General features: G+C 33.8%; 3 protein-coding genes and 4 pseudogenes across 6 annotated transcripts; 5 read left to right on the forward strand and 2 right to left on the reverse strand.

Moving 5' to 3' along the window:
- The first annotated feature begins 3347 nt into the window (after window positions 1-3347).
- Window positions 3348-4788, forward strand: LOC104748334 (putative F-box protein At3g19560 pseudogene; annotated as a pseudogene).
- A 2328-nt stretch (window positions 4789-7116) lies between these two features.
- Window positions 7117-8185, forward strand: LOC147926460 (putative F-box protein At5g51000 pseudogene; annotated as a pseudogene).
- Window positions 8186-9621: 1436 nt separating this feature from the next.
- Window positions 9622-10957, forward strand: LOC147926461 (F-box/kelch-repeat protein At3g13680 pseudogene; annotated as a pseudogene). Its single transcript, XR_015581570.1, has one exon. The product of XR_015581570.1 is annotated as an F-box/kelch-repeat protein At3g13680 pseudogene (transcript).
- A 1270-nt stretch (window positions 10958-12227) lies between these two features.
- Window positions 12228-14754, forward strand: LOC104748335 (protein SNOWY COTYLEDON 3-like; annotated as a pseudogene). The gene is made up of 6 exons (XR_015581633.1): window positions 12228-12320; window positions 12648-12791; window positions 13229-13356; window positions 13471-13560; window positions 13993-14109; window positions 14193-14754. The product of XR_015581633.1 is annotated as a protein SNOWY COTYLEDON 3-like (transcript).
- A 1230-nt stretch (window positions 14755-15984) lies between these two features.
- On the reverse strand, window positions 15985-17476 carry LOC104746351 (zinc finger protein AZF2). Its single transcript, XM_010467806.2, has one exon. It carries the CDS (start codon window positions 17017-17019, stop codon window positions 16156-16158), a length of 864 nt encoding a protein of 287 aa, XP_010466108.1. The 5' UTR covers window positions 17020-17476; the 3' UTR covers window positions 15985-16155.
- Window positions 17477-20493: 3017 nt separating this feature from the next.
- Window positions 20494-23459, forward strand: LOC104746352 (mitotic checkpoint protein BUB3.1). Of its 2 annotated transcripts, none has more exons than XM_010467809.3 (9): window positions 20494-20931; window positions 21057-21187; window positions 21485-21567; window positions 21795-22061; window positions 22207-22282; window positions 22369-22449; window positions 22592-22670; window positions 22755-22855; window positions 23149-23459. In XM_010467809.3, the coding sequence occupies exons 1-9, from the start codon at window positions 20818-20820 to the stop codon at window positions 23237-23239; spliced, it is 1023 nt and encodes a 340-aa protein (XP_010466111.1). In that variant the 5' UTR covers window positions 20494-20817; the 3' UTR covers window positions 23240-23459. The 2 variants fall into 2 exon arrangements, with proteins under 2 accessions (XP_010466111.1, XP_087343062.1); XM_087486936.1 differs by having other exon boundaries at window positions 20634-20931; window positions 21015-21187.
- On the reverse strand, window positions 23365-24582 carry LOC104746353 (RNA polymerase II C-terminal domain phosphatase-like 5). The gene has a single exon (XM_010467810.3). The coding sequence runs from the start codon at window positions 24422-24424 to the stop codon at window positions 23495-23497; it is 930 nt and encodes a 309-aa protein (XP_010466112.1). The 5' UTR covers window positions 24425-24582; the 3' UTR covers window positions 23365-23494.
- Window positions 24583-26780: the final 2198 nt, after the last annotated feature.

Raw genomic sequence — 26780 nt, forward strand, 5'->3', positions numbered from 1 at the left:
AAAAGCTGCAGGTCGTGACTTGTAAGATTTTATTGCAGGTTTTGAATTGAATTTGAAGTTGCAAGTTTCAGATTTTATATGCAGGGTTTAAACATTCAGCTATTTGCAAGTTTTGGATTCAACACACAACCCAGATTCTATTTGCAGGTTTGATATTTTTTTAAGTTGCAGGTGTTGGATTGAATTGTAGGTTTTGCTTTGTTTTTGCAGTTCTCAGACTTTCAACTCATGTTTTACTCTTTACTTAGACTTTCAACTCATGTTTTACTCTTTACTTATGTTTAACTCAAAAAACTCAATCTCTTTAGTCCACACTTATCTTTTATCGACTCACATAAGTGATAAGTAAGCAAAAAATTGAGTTTTAGTTTCAGTTCTTACTTCTTAGTATGAAACAAACGCACCAATGTTAATGATGAAGTAAAACCAGTTAAAGATAGAAGCTTTTCTTACTTGTTGGCAAACAGATCAGCATTCAGCACCAAATAAAACCATAGAACATCAATACATCAAGCAAAAAACAGAAGAACACATTCAAACACTCAGCCCGCGGGTCGATCCGTTTACCCGTTTAGTTATGCGAAGCGGGTCTGGACATGAATATTTTACCCGCGATCCTAAACGGGCTAATCCGCTGCGCTCCAGAAAAACAAAAGTCCGTGGCGGGGCGGGCTACTTAGATGCGGACAGGCCCGCTTAACTTATTGTGTAAGTCTAAAACCTGACTTGCTCTGCAATTATTACGATAACATTCAGCTCTGAAGAAAAAGAGGAGAAACAGAAAAGATAGAGCGCTACTGGTGTGTGTACAATACTCTATTATGGTCATGTCTATTTTATATTCACATTACAGCTTGTCTATTTAAGATTATCATGTTCTTATAGCTGAAAAGAAAAAGATGAAATTGGAGAGAAGAAACTTTGATATGGTTCTCTAGTGGAAGGGTGAATAGTTGTTAGTCTGTATTTAATTAGTTTAATATTAATTATACGATTATTTAATTATAAGCAACTTAATGGAAGTTCTCTAGTGGAGATGGTCTTAATTTTCTTGTTTAGGAGATGTCTTTAAAGAAAATAGACAATGTCATATTCATAATAGTTACATAATTAATAAAAGACTAGATTTTAACCTGCGGTACACCGCCTGTATATATTTTTCATTATTATTTATATTTTATATTGTATTTTTTGTTAAATATTGGATGTTTTGCAAATAGAAGAATAACTAAATTTCCGGACCATCTGTGCAGCTAAATGTTTATATTAATTTTTAATCTGTAATATATTTTATGACCATTTATTTGTTATATTATATTTAGTTTGTTTTGTTTTGTGATTGAGATTCTATTTTGATTTTTAATTAAAATAAAGGATCTAAATATATAGTAAGTCATTTATACGCTATGATTAAGTCATATTTTTCCTAATGATTTAATTATATTACACAATCTTAGTTAAATCAACTTAATTTTTATATGTCAAATATTAATAGTGTTGCCAAATAATAAAATGAGGATTTAACCCGTGTTAGCACAAATTTAATGATTTTTTATTAATTTCAACATGTACTCTTTATAACCATCTACTATATAACCATATTATACAATATTTTTAAAAAAATTAATTTTAGATATTCCTAATATTTTAAAATTTTATTAAGTTTATATAGATTATTTATAATATTTAAATAAATGTGAATCGAAATTTTACGTTAAGAATCAAATTTACAGGTTTTGGAAAACAAAATAGGAATCAAACTGTTGTTTTCTTTGTTTGCAAATGATTCAGAGATAGAATATCTTCAATACACAATAGAAGTTTTTGTTTTCATATTGATTATGCTGTATTTGTTTTAGTTGGAATGCTATGTAAAATATTTAGGAAAACAAAATATGAAGTAATGCTATTTTGGAAAATTTTTAGAGATTAACTTTGTAAATAAGTACAAATAAAAAGATAGAACCCAAAATGTACTTCAAAAATGTATATATAGATAATATATATATATATATATATTAAACCTTTTAAGTGACTCTGCCATTGGAGTATGTTTTGTACCAGAATAAGTGTTATAACTTGGAATGAAAAAAAAAAAAAAAGACAACTTATTCATGTACTAGCTTGCTTTGGTTTAAAAAATGAACTTATACAAGGTACTAACCGCGGAGAACCGCGGGCTGAACATTTCTTTAATAAAAATTTTGTAATAATTTATTTTATTATAATGTTATTTATAATAGTTTGTGATTAAAAATTTAGTTTGCTTATATTATAATTTTGTATTTTAAAAATGTTTATTGAAAACCTATCAATAAAAAATTTTGTATGTAATAAATAAAACTGTTTAAATCTTTGTCAACTAAACACAATTCTTACTAACATGTAAAAAAAAGCAACTAAATATAGCTAGTAAAATTTCTAAAATGTCTGTTTGAAAACAACATTCATTGTTTTTTATGTGGCTTCCTTTCTTGTTTGTAATACTTTTAACCTATGGTGGGAATTTTTTTTGATAAAATTTGTAGCTGTATATTTTATTCGATTTGGTTTTTAAATATTACCTGTTAATTTTTTTTAAGTATGAATTAGTTTTGATTCTAATAGTTTTTTTTTTACTTTTCTACAATTTATTTTATTTGATGTATCCCCGATTTTCATTTTTTAATTGATTGTATTTATCTAATTAATTAATTAGTCTTGATTAAGTTTTTTGATGGCAATTGAATGTAATTTTTACATATTTTATGATTAGTATCATATTTATACTTCTCAATTAATATAGTAGGATAAATAGATTCTTTTTACTTTTCTACAATTTATTTTATTTGATGTATCTCCGATTTTCATTTTTAATTAATTGTATTTATCTAATTAATTAATTAGTTTTAATTAAGTTTTTTAATGGCAATTGAATGTAATTTTTACACATTTTATGGTTAGTGTCATATTTGTACTTCTCAATTAATATAGTAGGATAAATTTGTAGTTGTAGATTTTATTTTATTAGATTTTTAAAATCTTAGTTGTAAATTTTTTTTTCTGATACGGATTAGTTTTGATTATAATAACTTTTTTTTACTTTTATACAATTTATTTTGTTTAATGTATCCCTGATTTTTGTTTTTTTAATTAATTATATTATTTAATTAATTTCTTAGTTTTAGTTAAGTTTTTAATAGCAATTGAATGTAAATTTTTACACATTTAAAGTTAGTTTTATATTTGTACTTTTCAATTAATACAGTAGCATTGTAGCAACAATATTTTTATTTTTTCTCCTTATGTCGGTATTTTCTATATATTTAAAAGAGTGGGTAAAGGGTAAAAGTTTCGATAACCCTAATTTCTATACAACCTTGTTCGTTTAAAAACCCTTATTTGTATTTGATAGCAACAACGACGATGATGATGTCCGATATCTCGCAGGATTTGCTAGAGGAGATTCTCTCTAGGGTTCCGACAACATCTCTGGGAGCAGTGAGGTCTACTTGCAAGCAATGGAACGCTTTATCCAAAGATCCGAGCTTTGCAAAGAAGCATTGTGGTAAAGCAGCCGAGGCAATTTTGGTGATCATGTTGAATGATTTTAGGGCTCAATTAATGAGCGTCAATCTCCATAGCAACAAAGACTTGGTAGACCCATCTGTAAAGGAGATATGTAACTCATTTGTTCAAGTCTTTCACTGCGATGGCTTGTTGTTATGCGTCCCTAAGGAGAACAGCACCAGCCTCCTGGTTTGGAATCCGTATTTGGGACAAACAAGGTGGATCAAACCCACAAGTGGGAAACCCACAAGTAATTCCCACTTGGTTGAAAGGTATGCTCTCGGATACGACAACAATCGTAACCACAAAATCTTTAGGTATTTAAATGATTACGATGATAATGCTAGGCAACTAATTGTTGGGTTCGAAATCTTCGATCTTAAGTGTAATATATGGAAGGCTCTGATGTCACTCCCGACTGGTATAAGCCATACTCTTTTTGTGGGTGGGTATCCGTGAAGGGAAATACTTACTTTGTTGCTCAGAAAATATTGGGAGGAGGAGTGCGCACAAATTTTTTACTCTGCTTTGATTTTACAAAAGAGAGTTTTGGACGGCATCTGCATCTGCCGTTTGACTTTCATCCTGAATATGGTGTGACTCTATCTTCTGTTAGAGAAGAGAAGCTTGCAGTGTTATTTAAAAAATGGAATGAAAATGATATGGATATATGGATTACAACTAAGATTGAGCCCAACGCGGTGTCATGGAGCTACTTCTTGAAACTTGATAGGACAGTCATTGGAATACAGATATCTGTGAATTTCTTCATCGACGAGAAGAAGAAAATTGCAGTGATTTATTCTAAAGACCGTAAAGAGAGCAACAACTTCACAGCTTACATGTGTGGAGAAGATGGATACTGCTACCAAGAAGTGCATCTTGGAGAATCTGGATCTCGGCCATTTGTGTACCCTTATGCTCCAAGTTGGGTGCAGATCCAGTAATGTCTCCAGTATTATCTCTACAAGGATGTTTTGTTCTTTTTTGGTTTTCTTTCTTGCATCTCTACAAGTATCTTTTCTCCGACCAACATATTTCCTCTGTTATGATAAGAATCGCTTATCTGTACATAGAAACAGTATCCTCTGTTATGATTAGTTCATAGGTGAAAACTGTTTAATGATGGTTCCTTCTACATGCCCAAGAAAACATTTTAGTAACCCACTATTGTGTCTTCATAGTCTACAAATATAATGCAGAATTAGTGGAGATTGGTTCTCTAGTCCTTAACCATGGTATAGATAAAGCTTCAATCTCTTTTTATCTAGTCATTGGTGGTTTCAGATCAGTTGGATCTCGTGAGATGAGATCTGCATTTGCTTGTTCTACACCACTTTCTCGTCTTTTCTTGAATATAAAATATTCTGAGACTAACATATCCTTGTGTAAGTCCATAAGGAAGAAGTTTTGGGTTTTCATCGAGACTACTACAAATCTTGTGTGTGTCCATAAGTTGTAGAATATTTTATTTGCAGTCATCTCATCTCTGATGGATGAATTGTTGGTGACCATGGTATTTGGGACATTCGCCAAGTCATAATGAAATAAGGTTTATATAGTCTCAGCCATTGCACAACACCGTTGACAGGTCTTTTTAAATCTTTTTTCCTCCAATATGCAAACACGTCGCAGTTCCAATGGCTTTTGATTGCGGCATAAGTGGCAGATTAAAAAAGATGTTGCAATCACAAATTCTAAGTTCTCACACACCCTTTTGGTTACAAGAGATTGCATAAAACTGACAATGATACAAAAGAAATTTGGTTAGAAGAGTTTTTAAACTGTTTTGATTTTACAAGTGAGAAATTTGGTCCGCGTCTTCCTCTGCCATCTCACTATGTTGTAGGAATTACCGCTCTGTATTCTGTTAGAGAAGAGCAGCTTGCGTTGTTAAACATGCCTTGGAATACATCAGAGATGAATACATCAGAGGTGACAACTAAGATTGAACCCAATGCAGTGTGTCCTGGAGTTACATTTTAAAATTTGATATTTCTGATTTCAAATTGAACGTTTTGCCTGATTGTTTCTTCATTGACCAAGAGAAGAAACTCGTTGTGCTTAACTACTTAAACAATTCCAAATACCTTGTAGCTTACATCACGGAGAGGATGTATACTTGAGAAAAGTGGATCTTGGTTTCGCTTTGAAACTCAAAGATCTTCCGTATTCTCCCACACATGAGTGCTCTTATGATCCAAGTTTAGTGCAAATCAACCGAATTGGTGTATGCAAAGGAAAACAAAAAAAAAAAGAAGCCGCTGAGGTCATAAGTACATTTACATTTAGTTGAAGATTTGCCTTTATTTTGAAATCGTGTTTACGATAAGCACTACCTTAATAGTGCAGTACTGATATAAGTTTCTCTGCTAGATGTTAAATACCTCAGCTGTTGGAGAGATCTTACTTATCTGATCACAGAACCAGTAACCTAATTAAGCTTCTCAAGATTAATTCGGGTGTTGCAAACTGTTTAATTAATGTTTAATACTACTATTCTTGAAGATGTATTGGTGGCCATGCGTTTTGTGGCATCATGCTAAGAAGAGTCCTTGAAAGTTTCATATTATTTTATAAATAGGATGGTTACTAGCTATGCAGATATTGAGATTGGTTATATTGTCCCTAACCATGGCGAAGCTTCATTCTCTTTTCATCTTCGTTTGATAAACTTCTCAACAGTACAGTCTTTTGGTCATTCCAATCAAATGGATCTGGTGGGATGAGCTCTGTCTAGTGCATTTTCCATTTGCCTTTTAACGAGAGGTTAATAAAACTATGCTTTATAGTTGAAGAGAGTTATGGAGTTCAATATCGACTAATAAATGTTGTTAGACTTAACGAGAGAGATGTGAACGTGTACTACCGAACATACGTTCACATCTCTCTCAAGTTTAACTTTAAAGATGGTCGAAAGCCAAAAAACAGAGGAGGAGGCCTACAGGTTCAACCGATGTTCTTTTACATCATCTTCTTCTTCCTTTGACATCATTATGATATGTGACTTTTTTCATGTTTAAGGCTCCACTGATTAACAACATATATTCGTCAGTGGAGCCTCTCTTTTCCCACTTTATCAAGTTTTCATTTGTTATTCAAACAAAATGTATCTATTTTAAAGATTATCAAATGCATTCATGATTCATACATCTTCAGATCTTCTTCTTCCACTGTATTCTACATCATTATCTTCTTTAGAAATTCTGTATATATATCTCGTTTGGTTAGAGAAAAACTAGTGGAAATAGACTGCTGAAAACTTTAGTATTAATAACTTCGCCAAAGTGATACATGACAAGTGATATGTTACAAATTAGAAAAACAACAGTTACTTTTTTTGTTTTATTTTTTAAAACACGTATATATATTTGGCTACAGTTTGATAACCTCGTACTTTATCTTTGTGATTTATAAAAAAAACAAATTACGAGAAACTTAGAAACGATACTGGAATTAAAAGATTTTTTGGAAGCTAAAGATTCTCTATGTGACACATGATGCTAAACCTAACATATTTTTTTTATATAAAGACTTAGTGGGCAAACGTTTTTTCTACTTGAAACAATGACTACGATATCAGATATTTCGCGTGATTTGGTAGAGGAGATACTGTGTAGGGTTTCTATAACTTCTCTAGGGGCAGCAAGATCCACTTGCAAACTATGGAACGCTTTATTCAAAGATGAGAACTTTACAAAGCACAGTGGTACGTCAGCCAAGGAGATTATGTTCATCATGATCCGTGGTTGTAGGGCTCATTTAATGAGCGTCAATCTCCATGAAAATTTATAACCGCAAAGGCTTGGCAGATTTATCTATAAAGGAGATAAGTAAACTTAATCAAGTGAACATCATTGCGATGGTTTATGCGTCACTACAGATCTTTCGAGGCTCCTGGTTTGGAACCCATCCGGAACAATCAGGTGGATCCAACCCAAAGAGAACAATTTCCATACATTAGACAGGTTTGCTATCGGATATGACAACAACAACCGCAACGTCAAAGTTTTGAGGTTTTATTACTTTTACTATTGGAATCCCAACAGCCACATTGAGTATGAAATCTTTGACATTGAGTCTAATTCATGGAGGAAGGTTCTTGATGTCGTGGAAAATACATCGTCGGAGTGTGTCTTTAAAGGGAAATACTTACTTTATTGCTCATGGAAGATTGCAAGTAGAACAGGGAGAGTTTTTACGTTGTTTTGATTTTACAAGTGAGAGATTTGGACCGCGTCTCCCTCTGCCGTTTCACTCTCGTCTTGACGATTCGGTAATTCTATCTACTGTTGGAGAAGAGAAGCTTGCAGTCTTATTTAAGAAGTTTGATGAATGTGAGATTGGAATATGTATTACCAGTACTATGATTGAGCCCAATACAATGACGTGGAGCAACTTGTTTAAAGTTGATGTTGAACTATACATCGAAAGGTTTAGGTTTCCACATGGGAGTTTCTTGGTCGACGAGAAGAAGAAAGTAGCAGTGGTTTTTGATACACATAGAAAAACGTGGACCAACTACAAACCTTACATGGTTAGAGAGAATGGACACTACAAAGAAGTGGATTTCAAAGAATCTAACCGTTGGATGTTCATGTGCTCTTATGTTCCAAGTTTAATGCAAATCCAGTAAGGTCAAGTACCTGCATGAGGCTGAAGAAAAGGAGGAGTTTATTAGTCTCTTCTTTAAAATACGCTTTTCATCATCATTTTTTTTTTTTTTTTTTGCTGATCAGAAACTAAACATGAGTATCTATGGATTCATATATATGTTCCGTTGGAGTTTAATTAACTGATTTGTTTTTGTTTTCCGATAGAAATCTCGTATTTGTAGTTGTGTGATCATGAGAACTGCATCCGTCCTCCTCATGCTCATTTTGTGATGCTATATCACCTGGGCCAAAAGTTTCTGACATCTGGATTTTACTTGTGATGATATTGTTTAAGATATCAAGACGAAAAACAAATAGTTTAAGACTTCTTATCAATTTGTCAGCTTCTTATTGCATGCAGATAAACAAGAATCAGATTTTACATATATATTACTTGTTCAAATTCTGTTTATCATCATTATGTGGAGGATTCGTTGCTTTATATAGGTACCAAACACACAGCTACAACCTTTAACCATAGTTGTAACAAGTAAAGGTAATTAAGGTGTGCTGCTATCTTCAGTTGGATGGTTCTGTTGATGTTTTTGGTCAAGGAAGGGTACTTTTATTTTTTTTAATTAGCTCTTTGGTTCTTCTCCTATGTCATGATACGTATTCTGATAGAGGGAGCAGCTAATGAACCTTTTTCTTTTCCCTCCATATTCATATATCAATGTTTTGAGTTGTACTTGGAAGAACATACAATTTAATTGAGTCACTAATATTAAACCATAATTTACTTGGCTTCGTCGATGGCCAGTACTAGAGGAAGTGAAGCTTCAGCCGGTTACGTTCGATGGTGAAATCACCAAGGTAAGTAAATTACTGATTTGTGGAGTTGTGCATATGGTTTGAAACACATCAGTTGGTAGAGTTGTGTGGTTTAGGGATCAGTTTTTCTTTTTGGTTCATTGCTGGTTTACCTTGAATCTAAAATAGTCAAAGTCAACATTATTTGGAAAATTTTATATTAATTTTAAATATTGTTTATTAAGAAAGACAAAAAGAAAATTTTGAATTAATTATTTAAAGGAGGTCTTGAGAAGATTTTGTTTGATATACAAAATATCATTTTCCATTTAAAATTAAAAATTAAAAATATTTAATTCTAATGATGTACTTTATACATAAATAATCTCTTAAGAACACTTCAGATTAATTTCTTATTAATGTATTTTTTCATTAATACTAGTAAGATAATATTACAAAAAAAAATTGGTAAAGATAATATTTCATTTTTAATCTATATAAGTAGCAATACTACGGACTGGTGTCAAAAAAATAAAAAGTAACAATATAAATATTTAATAGAATATATCTTTTAATCTTTTAATATTAATATCCCGATTTCTTGTAGTGAATGCATATACAATATATATAAAGAGTGGGCATGCGTGGAAGTTCAAACATTAATTTATATTTGAAACACTGACGACGATGATTTCTGATCTTCCAGAGGATTTGTTAGATGATATACTCACTAGGATTCCATTGACTTCTTTGAGAGCAATAAGATCCACTTGCAAAAGATGGAACGCTTTATCCAAAAATTGGATGTTATGTAAAGCAGAAGCAAAACAACAATTTTTAGGGTTCATGTTGAATGATTCTAAGGTTTGTTCAATAAGGTTCAATCTCCATGGTATCCTCACCGAAGATGGTGTTGAACCATCTATAATGAGATGAATAATAATTTATTTAATCAAGTCGAGATACGTGAAATCGTTCATTGTGATGGCTTATTGTTATGCGTCGTTAGACACTACACTGGCCTTGTGGTTTGGAACCCGTATTTGGGTCAAACTAGATGGATCGAACCCATAAATGCTTACAAAAAGTTTGACATGTATGCTCTCGGATATGACAACAACAAGAACCGTAACCACAAAATCTTAGGGATATTTGATGGATATGATGAGTGTTCAAAAAAGTCATCAGAGTACCATATATACGATTTTAAGTCTAATACATGGAGGGTTATCGATGTCACTCCTCAAAAGCCTATACGGTATTATCAACAACATGTGTCATTGAAAGGAAACACTTACTTCCTTTTTCCAAGAATCAAAATGGGACAGATTGATGATTTTTTAATCTGTTTTGATTTTACAAATGAGAGATTCGGACCATGTCTTCCTCTGCCACCCCGCTATTGTGTTCAAGATTATATGTCTCTATCTACTGTTAGAGAAGAGCAGCTTACGGTGTTATATAATCGTTGGAACGTATCTAAGGTTGAGATATGGGTGACAACTAAGATTGAGCCCAATGTAGTGTCCTGGAGCTGCTTCTTAAATATTGATGTTTCTGATTGGATATTTAAAGGTTTATCTATGAGTTTCTTCATCGACCAAGCAATGAAAATCGCCGTGGTCTTTTGTAAGAACGACTATAAAACCATGTTTACGACCTCCGAAGAATGCTTCTCAGCTTACATCATTGGAGAGGGTGGATATTTGAGAAAAGTAAACCTCGGAAGAGCTATGGAACTCAAAGATCTGCCATATGCTCGCAGACTCGTTTGTTCTTACATTCCAAGTTTAGTGCAAATCAATCAAGGCCAAGTATTATCGCCTATACGCCAAGAGGAAAAAAAAAAAAAAGGAGATTATTGATCAGTCCTGAATCCTGATCACAATACTGTACTTTATTTGTTTATGCATTATTATCTTCTTTTCGTTCATTTGCTTCTTTGTGTTTCTTTTGTTTTTTTTTTAAATAGACCAGTCATATTATGAATCTGTTCACTATAATACTCAAATGCTTTGTGGTACCAAAGACTTGGACTAAAATATCATATCCCCCTATCCATCAAAACAATTTTCCAATGCAAATTCACACTTGTAAAATTACGAATTATTAAACTACTACTTTGAACAAGACTGTTACGTTGTATATACTTTGCGTTTTCGACTAATCTGCTTCTAATTTGGTTAAGATGCCTTCCTCGTCGCCTAAACGGTCTCAATCAGTGGACCGTCATCGACCATTGACAGTTTCCGAGGAGCTTATCTGTTGTTTCTTTTCAAGGGGAGGCCCTTTTCGCTTCCAACTAGTAAAAAGAAGGAGACTGCGACGACACCGAAAAGCTACTCCGGAGACTGCGACGACACCAACGGAGGTCGACTCCGGTTCGGGATCAGAAGGAGAATTCGAAGCCGGTGGAACACCAGCTGTGGCCAGGCGCTTCTCGGAGGGGAAACTCTGTATCTGTTGTCCCGAATTCGCTTTCTAAAAGCGTGGATTTGTGACAGTGATGATGGTAGGAAGCTTGGATCTAGCTCTGTGGGAAGGTCAATGTTGCAGCATTCTCAGAGTTCTAGGGTTTCTGCTGATGGGAGAATTAGATTTGAGAAGAGGTGATGAAATCTGGAAACTAGAGATAAAGAGTAAGACAAGACCAAGCACACATCCACGATTGGGTTCTAGTGTTTTCTGTGACTTCACTGCATCTGATACTGATAGTGTTTCATCTGGTAGCACTAGTGGTGCACAGGAATGTGGTTCTGGTGTCAATGGTGAGGTTTCTAAAACAAGGAGGTTGCAGCGTAATGCTAAATTTTGGCAAGAGACTTATTATAGCCGGTTAAGGCGGTTGCAGGATCCTGGCTCACCTTGATGCTCTAGCCCAAGTTCAAGAATCAGTAGTATCTCATCAAAGTTTAGTCAATCGAAACGATTCTCTGGTGATAGTCTGTTGACATCATCTCCTCGTGGTATGGTTTCTCCGATAAGGGGGTGCTGCTACTCGCCCTGCTTCACCAACTAAGATTTGGGACAAATGAAATGCTTATAGCCGCACCTTTTTTGTTTCTCTGCTGATATTAGGAGGGGAAAATTTGGGGAGGATCGCGTTATGGATGCTCACTTGTTGAGGCTTCTGTATAACCGTTAGCTGCAATGGCGGTTTGCCAATGCGAGGGCAGGCTCCACTTTTCTTGGTTCATAGACTAAGTGCAGAGGTATTTTTTCTTTTTCTTTTTTCCTTAACCCATTAATGCTATGTTTTATAATTGTGAATATATGGTTGTGTCTGATTGGATGGCAAGTGCTTTTAGCCAATGCACAAGACTTAGGGAAGACATGATTTATAAGCTACTTTTAGCTATTGGTGCGGTACAAATGTTAGAGCCTCTAAACTGTGCATATCTTTCATTAGCGTGCCTTGTTAATCTACCAACAGGGCATAACTAATACTTCTCTAGTAAGAGCGGATCCCTCATAAGCCTCTTGGACCTAGAACAATGTTAAATTTAACTGGTGTGCCTTTTTAGTTTTTTACGTTTTAGATTGTTGTTGCATGCTAATTTTTGCCCCAATGCTAGATGATAATATGAACGAGATAAGTGTGAAAAAGTTATGAAGTCTAGCTATCGTTAGGATATGATATCCTAGTTAATAAAGTTGAGATATTTGAGTCATTGATTTGGTTCAATAAACTAGACACAATCTGGTGAACGCATTATTTCATTTTTTGGCAAAAAAAACCTGTGGAATGCGTTGGTATCAGTTTCGGAACTATGCCATTCTGTCACTCTGAAACGGATCAAGTTGATATTGTTACTAGCTTCCATCTTGAAGGAGCAGGTAAGAATATGAACGTCTAGCAGTTTCATAATTTTTAGCTTGTAAATAAGAAAGAATTCCATGTTTAGATTCTTACCTTATGATTTCAGTGGCACCATTGAGGTTTTGTCTCAAGATTTGAGACTAAATGGGTATCTTCATAAAAATGTGGCATAGGAGGAAATGTAAATTGATATACAATTTAACTATACTGGCAATGATAAATGCACAGTTACAGTGTTACAAGCTAATGTGGGATGTTGATGGTTGTTTCTGTATGGTACATTTTTTGTTCTGCTTCTGTGAAAGATACTGTCATTAATTGCTTAAAACCATCATCTCATGGCATTCAGAAGTGTAAAAAGAAAGGAGATTATGACTTGTTTTCGAATAAAATTTGTTGTAGTTGCTTTAACCTTTTCTGATGCTGACGAAATCATTGTGTTTAAAAATTGTAGGTTGGTTATCTAGAAGAATTGGTCTCTTCTAGACAGAGATCACAGAGATCATTCAAATTCTTTGTCAGGTGCAACAGAAGCCCTGAAAGCGAGCACGCTTCGTCCTTCCAATTAGTGGAAAAGCCTTGGTGAGTGCCACTTTGCCTGACCCCGATATGTTTGTTTTGTCTTATATTGTATCTTTAGGTAATGAACATTGTATTCCCTTTTCTGAATGGTTTTAATGACTTTTGTGCTGTTAGGTTGATATTCAAGATCTCAAGCATGCTGTTAGTTCAGCTGTTGATGTCATGCACGCTATGGTGTCTTCGTTATTCTCGTTGACATTGAAGGTATATGCCTTGTCTCAGTGATTATAACGTAAATGTTGACTAAGGAAGCTATCTTCTCATTGCCCTTCTGTGCAATTTATGTTTTTCTTTGGATAATATAAAATTAATAATGCACTATTTAGCTTTGACATTGCAAATAATGCAAAGGTGTAGTTATCATGAGAATACAGAGAGGCAAACCAGTTTCTCGGGTAATTATAAGATAGAGAGTGGAAACTCGCTGTTATCCATTCGTATATGCATATGTTCGTAACCAATTAGTTCTGAAAGTCCCCTAATGCATTTCTTTCGAGTATTTGTTACTGCTACATTAGCTCCGGTCTAGAACCTGGTTGTATGAATAAAATACTCTCTTCTTGTGTTTTGTGGACCATAATTTAATCCCGCATTTCTTGGTACATTTTTTCTTTCTTTCTTTGATGTCACTGGTAGGTGGAGGAAATGAATTCAGTAATGGCGGACAATGGTGAATGTCACTGCAAAAGAAAAGGTTTTGCTCGAACAGTGTCAAGGATTCTTATCAAAAGTAGCAGCAATGCAGCCATGCAGGTTTCTGAATGCTCTCTTTCCTTTCTACTTTTGCATTCTCTTCCTGCTCAGCTTTTACAAAGAAAAGCATTGCCTCTTGCTAGGTTACACACTGCAGCATGAAGACGCACATAATACAACTAAGTCGGATATAAAACCACCAACCTGACTTCACAACTGTAGAAACTGATCTCCTCTGAGTTTACACGACCACTCACACCACTTCACAACATGAATGATTTCTGACGACGTTTTACATTCCCACGGCCTTCCCTCGGAATCCCAAAACCGCCTTTATCGTTTTCAACCGGATCAAGGTGAAGTTATTTGGGAGTATCTGTTCTGGCTGCACTCTGGGGTCGACGTATCTTTAGTATAAGTTCTTGCGTCGGAGATTACAGAAGAGAAAGGTAAAATAATAGAATGTGGTGTTTAGTTTTACCTGTGAAGTTAGCTTAATTGTATACAGAAAATAGCTTAATAGATCAATCAATCTCTCTAACTTAAGAGTTGGATTTCTTGCTGTTTTTCTCATTCCCCAAATGTCGTTCCTTCTTTGTGTGTGTAGACTTCTTGTCGTTTTTACTCGCCGCATCAATGCGTCTGTAGTACGTGTTTGTGTCATCGTGTGCTAAAAGAATAAGACAACTGACGTCATTCATTTTATTTGTTTTTTTAAGTACACACAGCCAACAGAGACACCAAAGACTTGGTGACCAAGGGGTTGATAACTTTTTTTTACTATTTTGTTTTGTTTTCTATAAAAGAAAATAAAAACAAAAAAATGCCTTTATTTGGGATGTGTTTTGGATAAGATTATCATTGGCAAACACGTCAAGAACATATCACAGTTTATATGCAAAACGACACGAATGAGAATGAATTCAATTTGATAATATTGTTTAGTAAATCTTTGATCTATGAAAAACAAAGAGTCTAAAATCACAACCTCGAAGCCTTTCTATACTTGTCATACACGTAAATTCTTAACTCTATCTCTCTTTTTGGGTTCACATATATTTATAAATTATTATATTCAATCAAATAAAAAGAGTACTGTAGTGTTCTTTTGGTACAAGATATCTCTGAGCACCGCCAAACCGAAATAGCCAGTCACCTTTTATACATAACTAGAATATAGTTTTTAGTGAAACTTAACTAAAAATGTTGGAGAACATATATTTCAACGAAAAACTATGTGGTTCATTTACATTTGCGACGCGTATTAATAATGACCTATACTTAGTAACGTGTTTGGTTCTGATTAGTACGATTAGGTAGAACCGTACACGAGCCAATACACAGTTCTCTGGTTTTAGTCTTCCTTCCTCTTTAATATTTTTAGCAAAAGCAAAACAGAAAAACGAATCTTTTGTTTGGTACACTAATCAATTAATTAAGAGTGTTAACTTGAAAAAATCATTTAACTTCCTAAAATCAATTTAACAACGAATGAAATGTTTCATGGCCAAGGAAACTTACAAGCACACATACCAAAGAACAGATTAACAGATTCGTGGGCACGTCTGTATTTATGGATTCGTAATCCAAAAATTAAATAATGATGCATGCATTGCTGCTAACAAGCATGTGCCATTAATTTATAGATTTAAATAATAAAACAATCTAAGGCTATTTATACACTATAGTTTTAGTGGCCAATAACCATTTCGGAAGGTATGCCAAAGAATATTAAAAGATACATTGTGAATTGTTATTTTATTATTAAACCAAACCATAGAAATAATACATGTGCTAATTACTAATGAAGGCAACGAATCATCCACATGGAACGATTCTCAAATTTCCCCAACTATTTCTGCTCTGTGTTCACACATAGAATGACACGTGTCCAATATAATTACAGAGTGGACTCACAGAAAAAAAAAAAAAAGATTTGTTACCAAAATAAAAATGAATCAATCAATCATCAAATCAAATGGTTTTTGTATCAATCCCCTAAACAAATATTATGAATATTCAAATCCAAATCAGAAATTTTGTAAACTAGAAAAAAAAAAATTGTAACTATGTTTTTTAAGAAAAAACGAATTACAAGAATATTATTTAGATTCTTAAAGATAAATCTGCTTCTTTCTTGATGACTTGGTCGTGATCGGTCAACAAAAGCGGTTTTTTACCGGTCAACGGACTCAAGATCTCTTCGTCGACGGCGGCGATTGGGTTGTGATGAAGGCTAAGCTCAGGTAACGCTGGTAGGTTAAGATCGATGAATCCACGGTTGCTTCTTTCTTCCGATACCGTGCTTGACACGCTTCCACTGTGGCTGATTGATTTGCTTCCTCCGCCTCCACCGCCGAGGTTGCCTTCGTAGTGACAGCGTTTGTGACCGCCGAGTGCTTGACCCGTCGGGAACACTTTATGACAGATTGAACACTCGTGGATCTTGCCAGATGCGGAGATCGGATGTTTTTCACCGGCGGCGGCGGCGGAGACGGTCGGAGCTGCTGTTGATGATGGATCATCGGGGTTTGGGGTCACGGTTGGTGGTTTGATTCGGTGGCTGGCTTTGTGACCGCCTAAAGCCTGATACGAAGGAAACGCTTTTCCGCAAACGCTGCACTTGTACGACGACGAAAGGGTCTTTGAAGATTCTGGCGGCGGCGTTTGCGTTTGCGGCTGGGAGTGATGAAATCGCGTTTGGGTCGTTGTCGAAGAAGGCTGGTCTTTGGCGAGCATGAGGAGACAGAGAGCGAGGTACTCTTCCTCGGTGAGATCTTGGTGGTTCTGAGATTTGGGACGAGAACGAGGCGGCGAGGAAGAGGACGAAGAAGGGCTGTGAGAACGCTGACGTTTAGAGCGTTTGCGTTTAAGCCACGGCTCCATGAAAACGGCGTCGTTCATCAAATCTTCTTTGGTTTCGATCCTGGTGGTGAAGGAAGATGGTGAATTCATCGCTTCGAGAGCCATACGAGTTTCTTTCTTGTTCGATTTAGATCAGAGAAGGAGAAAAGTTCAGAGCTTTTTTATTTGTTATCGCGAATATGGTGTGAGGGAGAGAGAGAGAGAAATAAGAAGAGAGAGTGAAGTGCTGAAGAAATGTGTTTGGACTTGTTGTTTTTATATATGGAAACCACGTGGCAGATTTCTGTGTTTAAGTCGGTCAAATTTTTATCTTCTTAGGGGTTATTGGTTTAGGATTTAGAAAGAATTTGAATGATTTTAAAAGTTATGTAAAATATGTTGTTATTCAATCAAGACTTTTTAAAACTCTTTAAAAATTTGGTGTTATTGGTTATGGATTTGTAAAAAGTTATCTAAAATCTTGATAAATCTAGTGTTATTGGATTAAGAGTCTTATAAAGTCATTAAAAGTTTTATGTTATTCAATTAAAACAAAAGAATCATGGATTGTTAATGAATTCAAATTTTGTGTTATTGGTTTAGGATTTTATAACATTTCCTTCATAACAAAAGTCATGAAAACTCTTTCATCAAATAGAAAGATTTTGAAAGATTTTATGAAATATTTTACAAGATTAGGAAACACAAATCAGCAAGATTTAAAATAACTTCCTAAACAATCTCTTATAGAATCCTTCATTTTTACTTTCTAATTTTCTATGATTTAAAAAATCAGCAAGATTTTTAAAAACACAAAGTCATTAAAACTCTTTCTAAATCCTAAACTAATACCCTTTATTGTCAAGATATATTAAAATATACTCCTTTATTGTCAAATATACTCCTTTAGATAAAAACATTATACACTTTAGTAAAACATGGAAGGAAATTTCACAAAATGTATTAAAAATTAATTAATTTATAAAAATAATAACTACAAATGTTATTTTTTGTATAACATTTTTAGCTCTAGAATATGTGTCAGATAATTAAAGGATATGATGTTATAGAAATAATTTTATCTCATCATATTTTCTAACACTTGTTTAATTTTGTTGTTAACTAATTTTAACACTATTAAAAAAAATTAAAGTGAAGAAAAAAGTCTTGATGCTATAGAAATAATTTTATCTCATCATATTTTCTAACACTTGTTTCATTTTGTTGTTAACTAATTTTAACACTTTAAAATAAATGAAGAAAAAATCTTAAAAGAAAGTAACAAAAACCAGATAAGTAAACCAAATTTGACCGAATAAGAATAAAGAGAAACTTACAGTAAAATACCGGATTTTGTATTGTTGGTTACGGCTGACCTAATAAGTTGTAGTCATCATTTACGAGTGAGAGACCGGTTCAAAGTCAATAACCAGAAAAGTGGTAAACCCCAATTTTAGATTTTTAGCCTAATGGTAGTAGTATAAAATAAATTAAATTAAATTAAATAAAAGAAGCATACCTTTCCCGTGGAGCTGACTTATGTGTTGGCTACGCGCCACGAGTCGTGTGGGTCACGCCTTAAACCAAACGCGTACACGCCTAATTACGTTTTTATTAATTTTTATTTTGTACTACTAATTTTCTCAATATTTACAGGATTTTCTCTTTTTAATTTATCAATAAGCATGATCTTAGTTATTTATTAATAATCAATCAACCATTCACATGCTTGATCATCAAATTAATTTCTCAGAATTTTACTGCAATAACTCGAAAATATTCGTTTAAAATTTCTCGAAAATGCGTTGGAATATACTTAAGAAACAAATCGGAATTTTGTTTACAAATTATTAAACGAATGTTGGAGCGGCGAACTAACTTGGAGTGGAGTGTAGGTGAGGAAAAAGATAGGGTGTGGCGTGGCGTACCGTATTAGTAACTAAAACAGGGCGTGATTATAGGACACGTGGGACTTTCCGTTACCACTCGTAACGATGATGTCACCACTTTTTTTGTTGTGTTACTTGTTCTACCCAAACAAAAGCAAAGCAAATCACAAAAAATGGTGGACGTGATTTTATCCAAACGCGTTGGCGGAGACGTCACGTGGCGTTTAGACACGTGTCATTAGTTAGGTTCCGCAGACAACATCTTCTTTGTAGGAGGAGGAGGAGGAGATGATACAGTTTAAGACGTTTTCCTTTCTCCTGATTCTGTAATCTTCTTTCTTCTTGCATTTTTTTTGGGTTCTGTATAATATTGTATGGGCCATTGTTTAGCCTATTAAGAGCATCATTAATCGAGAACGACTCAACGTTTCTCAAAAAAACCAAAAAAAATATTTTTTTTATAAATTATTATTATTTATTTATTTCCTCATTGCTGTTTCACTTAACAAGTGACACATGTCACACTTGTTCTGAGAATCGATTCTCAAGTGACTTGGGAAAGAAACGATTCCTTTCTTTTTTTCTTTCTCTCTCTTCCTTTTATTATTTTCTAATAAAAGTATCTGAGAGAGTTACTCCCAGTAATCATGGTCTAAGCTCGAAATTTGTAGCTCATTACAAGACGTGTAATGGCCCACCTGTGTTATAATCCTGTTTTTTTTCCTTTCCAAAACTAAATTGTATTGCTTGTTAAGATGATTTGTTGAGGCAGTTCATTGTTATACGGGGGGTTAATTGACCCCTATAACAACAATCTGAAATATCTTCTTTTCATCTTTGAAAATAGTTATAGTGACCCCAACCTGTACTACTAATGATTGATCCCCATAAAGCTAAAAATATAAATACAAGAAAACCTCAATACAATACATAGAGTTCAAAATTTTTGGAAGTTGGGCTCTCGCTATATTTTGAGACCCGATAATGTTAGTGTAATACAGTAATTCACTTCAATTTATTTATTGTTTTTACTAAACTCAACTTTTCAACTTGAATTTTCGTTGACCAGAAGTTTAAACCAATAAAGTTTTCATTTTAGAGTTGATTTTCAGATAAAACTTTTACTTGTTTTTTAATTTTATGGTCATATGCTTATTTGCTTAATGCTTTTTTGGGTTAAATTGGAAAAACAGAACTATATCAGATTCAGATATCAGTTGAACTTGAATTCACATTATAATTTAGGATAGTAGCATCTTTTTATCAACAACCGGGTTAAAATGCTCATAATGAAATTAACTGAACTCATCCTACTATATTAATTGGGAAGTACAAATATGAAACTAACCTTAAAATAGGTAAAAAATTACATTCAATTGTCATTAGAAAATTTTAATTAAGCTTAATTAATTAATTTAAATAAATATAATTAATTAAAAAAATAAAAAACACTTACAGATCAAATAGAAAAAAATCTAGAAAAAAATATTTTCTCTCTCTAATAAATTATGGACGAAATTACTAAATAATTTTTTTTAAAAAATATAAACCAATCAAAATTTTAAAAACTAAGTTTTAATATCCAAATATATAATATAATTATTTTTAATAACTAAATTTCGAAAATTTTGTTAAGATTTCAAATTATGATTCTCCTATCATCTTTATTTTATTTTATATATAAATTGTTTGGAATTTTCATATAATAGTTATGATTAATAAAGTGCAGAATTTTTTCTGCATATGTTGTGATTTGAATTTTTAAAAACGAAGATATATTAATCAATCTTCTAGTTAGATTATGTATTTGGGTCGAAATGTCTTAAGTATTTTTTTCGTTTCTTTTTGAAAGTTGAATAGAAGATTCTCCACCCAAAGAAAAAGAAAAAGAAATAGATCTAAATCAACCCTCGTCGTCCCTTTGCAAAGATAATTTGAATTCAAAATTAGAAACCACGCCTTCCTTTCTCTTTCAAATCTCTCTCTCTCTCTCTCTCTAGAAACCCTAGAATTTTTGTGATCTTCAACGGGAACTATGACTACGACTCCTTCCGGCGGTCGTGAACTCTCGAATCCACCGTCCGACGGCATTTCCAATCTCCGATTTTCCAATAACAGTGATCATCTCCTCGTTTCTTCATGGGATAAGGTTATTAGTCCAAAAACCCCCTTTCTACTTTGTCTTTTCACTGATTTGTTGACTCTGAACAGTCCTCTTTCCTTGATCTGAAGTTCAATTTCTTCTTCGTCTTCTGTGTTTGTTTTGAATCTAAGCGTGTGAGATTGTATGATGTGAGCACCAATTCGTTACGAGGTGAGTTCTTACACGGCGGAGCAGTACTTGATTGTTGTTTTCACGATGATTTCTCCGGCTTCAGTGTTGGCGCTGATTACAAAGTCCGAAGGTATTCTCCTCTCTTCTCTTCTCTAAGCTATTATTGTTCGTTTGAAATGAGGATTTTTGTGGTGATTTAGAACAAAGCACTTGATTTTATCCCCGGTTACCCAGTTTAAAGCGAGTGAAATTTCGTATTCTTAGTCCTGATATAATTTTCAAGTACTGAAATGAAATGTGTATAAAGTTTGAAAGCTAATCTCAATGTTATTCAAGAGGCTGTTGGCATAAGAAATTAACAATGTTTCCACTCAGAATCTGTTGTAGGTTTTGTTGATTTAAGGGGTTTTCTCTGGTTATACTGCAGGATTGTTTTCAATGTTGGCAAAGAGGACATTTTGGGGACACACGACAAACCAGTGCGCTGCGTTGAGTATTCTTATGCTGCAGGTAGGTTGTAGAGTGGTAATCATGTTTTTTTAATGCTAGTTGCACAAACAATAACACTGACGATTTCTGGTGCTTTAAAGGTTTACAAGACAGTGAACTTTTGTTTCTAATCTTTACTAATGTAATTGTATCCGGAACTAGAGATATTTTATTTTGACTACTTTGGTTATATCTTACTGTCCCAAAAGTAATGCTGACACATCATTATGTTTTATGTGATGTTACAGGGCAAGTGATTACAGGATCTTGGGATAAAACAGTTAAATGCTGGGATCCAAGAGGCGCAAGTGGGCCTGAACGCACTCAGGTGGGAACTTATTTGCAACCAGAGCGTGTTTACTCTATGTCTCTTGTTGGACATCGTTTGGTAGTGGCAACAGCAGGACGGCATGTAAACATCTATGATCTCAGAAATATGTCTCAGCCTGAGCAAAGACGGGAGTCTTCACTTAAATACCAGACAAGATGTGTGCGTTGTTATCCTAATGGAACAGGTTAGATGGCTGACTTATTGTTTCTGCGGTTGATGGCAGTATCCGGAGTTGCTAATTTTTTCTTCCGATTCCATAGTATACCGTACTCTTTAGTTCCTCTTATTCCACATCATTGAATTGAATATCTGAAATTGAAAATTTACAGGATATGCTCTTAGCTCTGTTGAAGGAAGGGTCGCCATGGAGTTTTTTGACCTATCAGAGGCTGCTCAAGCTAAAAAGTATTTTTTTTTTCCGTGTGTTTTTCTTCTTTTCTCTTTTCCACAACTTTTTGACTTACAGGTGTATTTGTTGAACTTGTCCTCAGATATGCTTTCAAATGCCATCGGAAAACAGAGGCTGGAAGGGACATTGTTTACCCTGTAAATTCCATTGCCTTCCATCCAATGTGAGTTCTTATCTTAGATGTAGTCCAACTGTTTCATAGATTTCTACTTCTTACAGAACACAAGAAGGTCAAATTATAATGCTGAGAAATTTCTCTTGCATAGCTACTTTCCTGTGTAATCATCTGAGATTTTTAATTGCAGTTATGGCACCTTTGCAACTGGAGGTTGTGATGGTTTCGTCAACATTTGGGATGGTAACAACAAGAAGAGGCTATATCAGGTTAGTAATGGGCAAAATCATTATTCACTGAGTGTTAAGTATGGCACACAATTGATTTGCTCCTTGTTGTTGTTCCCTTTGTAGTACTCAAAGTATCCAACAAGTATCTCGGCACTGTCATTCAGTCGAGATGGTCAGCTACTGGCTGTTGCTTCAAGTTACACGTTTGAAGAGGGAGAGAAATCGTAAGTAGCTTGTTCCCTTTCTAATCCTTTTGAAGTTTTACAACAGTGTGCCTTTGTTGAAATCTCTAATGATTTGAACTCTGGTTTAGTTGGTTGCTTAGAGAATATAACATAGCATAGAAGTATATTGCTACATTAGAGAATCTAAACTTTCAGATCTGATCTATATGACCTTTAAACGCATCCTTATTGTTTTTGTCACAAAACCGCACACTTGAAAATGTTAATCTCTTTGTATTTGGTTTCGAGTTAGAATTCTCTTTGATTGGGTCTCTCTGTGTGATGTTTTGTAGGTATGAACCGGAGGCCATCTTTGTAAGAAACGTGAACGAAATCGAAGTGAAACCAAAACCCAAAGTATATCCGACGAATCCTGCTGCGTAAAAAGGAAGAAACACCAAGTTAATTTCCTGCGTTGTTCTGTTTCTTTTTCTTGTATTTGCTAGGAGTGTTCTAATGATTGAGTCAACTGATCAACGTATGTTTGAGATTTTAATTAACTAGTGAAATACCCACATTCACCGAATATGTTATGAAGTCTTCGTAGTCAATGTATCTTTGCAAACACATATTTTATAAAATAGACAAACTTGCAATGCTTAAATGAGGTTTAAACAGAGTTTAAAAGACAGAAAGAGATCAATCTACAGATTCTAACTTGAGTTCAAAGTCTATATCTTGTAGCAGCGATCTAACGTCCTTCGCCTCCAACTCGTCCTCGAACTCGATTCTGAAGAATCTACGGTGAACTTCCTTGAGTAACTTCAAAACATTCGCCAATCCACCGTTGCTTTCACTCTCGTCTGTCTTCTCCTCAGAGTAAGGCTTTGACTTTTGGACTTTGAGTCTGAAATAGGAGTACTTGCTAATATTAACTAGGTTACTCTTGTGATAAGGCCAAACATTACGCGTATCATCCACAATCACAACCCCACGCTCCTCAGCCAAAACCAAATCAAGCGTCTTTATATGAGGACTCTCGTCTTTTGTAATCACTCTATCCCCAAAATAGAGTTTCTTCGGATCAATCACCTCCAAAATATGCTTAGCGTATACGCGACTACCCTTTGTGTAAACATACATGGTGAACATCTCGTTGGCTTCTTTCAAGAAGTCGCGAACAAAAGGCCTTAGCTTTGTCAAAAATTCAATGGGATCTCCTGAGTCTTTGATTTTCCATAGATCGTCCCTCGTCGTTGAACCTGCTTCTTCGAGTAGATACTTCTCTGCTTCGGAGAGACGCGGAACCTCTTTAGTGTGGAGAAGCGTGTGGTCCAAGTCGAGTACGAGGTGAAGCTTCTTCTCGTTGAGACAAGATGATTTCGTTGTTAAGCACTTGGTTGACGCCACAGCTTCGTGGCTTAGATGTAAACCTTGGAAGATATAATCGAACGCTCGGCCTTGCCTTTTGTCAATTGTTGATTTGCAGGCGATGCAGATTCCATGGAGTGCGTACCAGTGACCACAGATACTAGAAGAGGATAACGATAGCGAGGACTCGTTGATCTTTGGGTCGATCTTTCGCCTTTTGGCTGGTGGTTCCGAAGAATGATTTTGAACAACCGACATGATTTTTTTATCAGAAACCTAGAGAGATCGAGGAGAGAAAAAAAGAACTTGAATTTGATGTTTAATTAACAGTCTTACTAGTTTTATAGGGATTTAGAGTCCGTCACTATAATACGGAAGATTGGAAAGTAAACCTAGTTTTGTTTATTTATCTTCTGCTAATTGAGGTTTTATAGGGAGATAGAGACGGTCACTAGGTTTATTGATATCCTGCTAATAATATTAAAATCCTGAATGCTTTATTTATGGAAAATATGGAAAATTGGAAAATCCTGACGTACCCAAATATGGAAAATTGGAAATATTGAAATCTGACTGCTTTTGTTTATCTATCTTCTAGTAATTGACTATAATATCCTTTTTCTACGTGTTTTCTGTTTATTGGGTACTTCACTTCCAAAACAAATTTAAGAGACTTTTACTAGATAATGGAAAACTGAAAATATATATGTATTCCTTTCGTATACTAACTAAAAAGATATATATTTAAAGTCTAAATTTGTTAATAATTAAAACAAAAGTTCATAGCCCTATATCAAAAAAGAATATATATATATATAATATAATATATTTAATATATACAAGAAAAGAAGTAAAAAAGTTTCACCATCTTATATTAATAAAAACATTTTAATATATTATATTCTTAACTTTAATTCTATTTAAATTATTTTTAAAAAGAAATAATTTATTTGTTTATATAAAATTTGAATATCAATAGAGAAAACTGTAAATCACTTTGAGAACTCAGCTAATGCTATAATGATAGGTGTAGTTATAAGAAGTTGACAACCAATTTAAACATTTGGATACATCCTATATTATTTAACAAATTCAATCAGTTCACTAGGTGTGTCATTGGCACAACTAGTAAAATCATATGCAGAACTTTCAGCTCAGAATATTAGTCATTTAAATCAATAACATATACAATGTATGAGAATTATGCTTTTTGAAAATTAATTCAGTATTCTCTTAATTTATTTTCATCAAATGTTTTTAATCTTATAGAATCAAACAAAAAACCAAAGACACTTTTAAAGGTATGTATATGCTTCTTTGTCAAAATCATTTTTATCAAATTGTAATTTTCTATATATATATATGATCAATGAGCAAGACTTTGAGCTATTTTCAAACAATAATTAAATAAAAGAAAACACACTTTTTCAATCAACATATACGTTTATGTTTGTACTTTAGTTTTACATATGTTAAATTTGATTGATTGACTAACATGTTGAATATATGTTAGGATCACTATGAACGAGTATACCTTATATGTCGAGCAATTGATCTCATCATCCCTTAATGGTCAATCAATGTCCTTTCTTCCTTGGCTACTCACAATTTTTCTACCTCCTACAAACCATCAAACAAATCTTAACATTTATATTTTAGTGTCTAAACCTATATCTCTGCAATATCATTTATTGCACTGAACATGTGCATATGAGTGCATTTGATGTATGATCTATATTTTTTTTTTTGTGAGTTATAAAGCAAATGTCAAAAAAGTCATAAAATTTTATTTCTTACTTGAAAAAGGGATTAAAAACTATAATATCATTATTGATTTGTGGCTTTGACAAAATTTTCCTTGTATCAAATTTGACTGCAAGTAAATGATCAATAGCCTTAGCTAGTTAGGTCTACTATTAAGATTATCGGAAGTGAGAGTAAATCTCTAAATATGTTTGATTTTGTGCTAGGTATTCGTTTTACTATAGGTTTCGAAGAATACTTTTCAACAACGGACATGATTGAATTGAATAACCTAGCCTGAGAGATCGAGGAGAGGAGAGAAAAAGAGACTTGAATTTGATGTTAGAAACCTAAAACCTAGAGAGATGGAGGAGAGAAAAAGAGATTGAGGTTTTTATAGGGAAATAGAGACCGTCACTAATAATTATGGAAAATTGGAAAATATTGAAATCTGAATGTTTGTTTATCTATCTTCTGCTAATTGACTATAATATCCTTTTTCTACGCGTTTTCTGTTGTTTATTAGGTATTTTACTTCCAAAACAAATTTAAGAGGCTTTTACTACATAATGGAAAATTGGAAATAAATGGTGGGACATTCTCAAAAATGCCCCTTTTTCCATACCCATTTTTAAAAATACTCCTTCATGTTCCTTCATGTTGACCATTTTTAAAACTACCCCTCTTTATATACAAAATGACCAAATTACCCTTTTTTGAGTGACAACAAGAATGTACAGTCATCAAAATCGAAAATATTTTCCCGCCAAAAAAATTTCCCGCCAAAAATTTTTTTTCCCGCCAAAATCAAAAATTTTTCCCAAAAAAATATTTTTTTCCGCCAAAAAGAAAAATTTTCCCGCCAAAAACG

Source organism: Camelina sativa, chromosome 15 (assembly GCF_030686135.1).
Source record: "Camelina sativa cultivar CO46 ecotype springtype chromosome 15, ASM3068613v1".
NCBI classification, from domain to species: domain Eukaryota; kingdom Viridiplantae; phylum Streptophyta; class Magnoliopsida; order Brassicales; family Brassicaceae; genus Camelina; species Camelina sativa.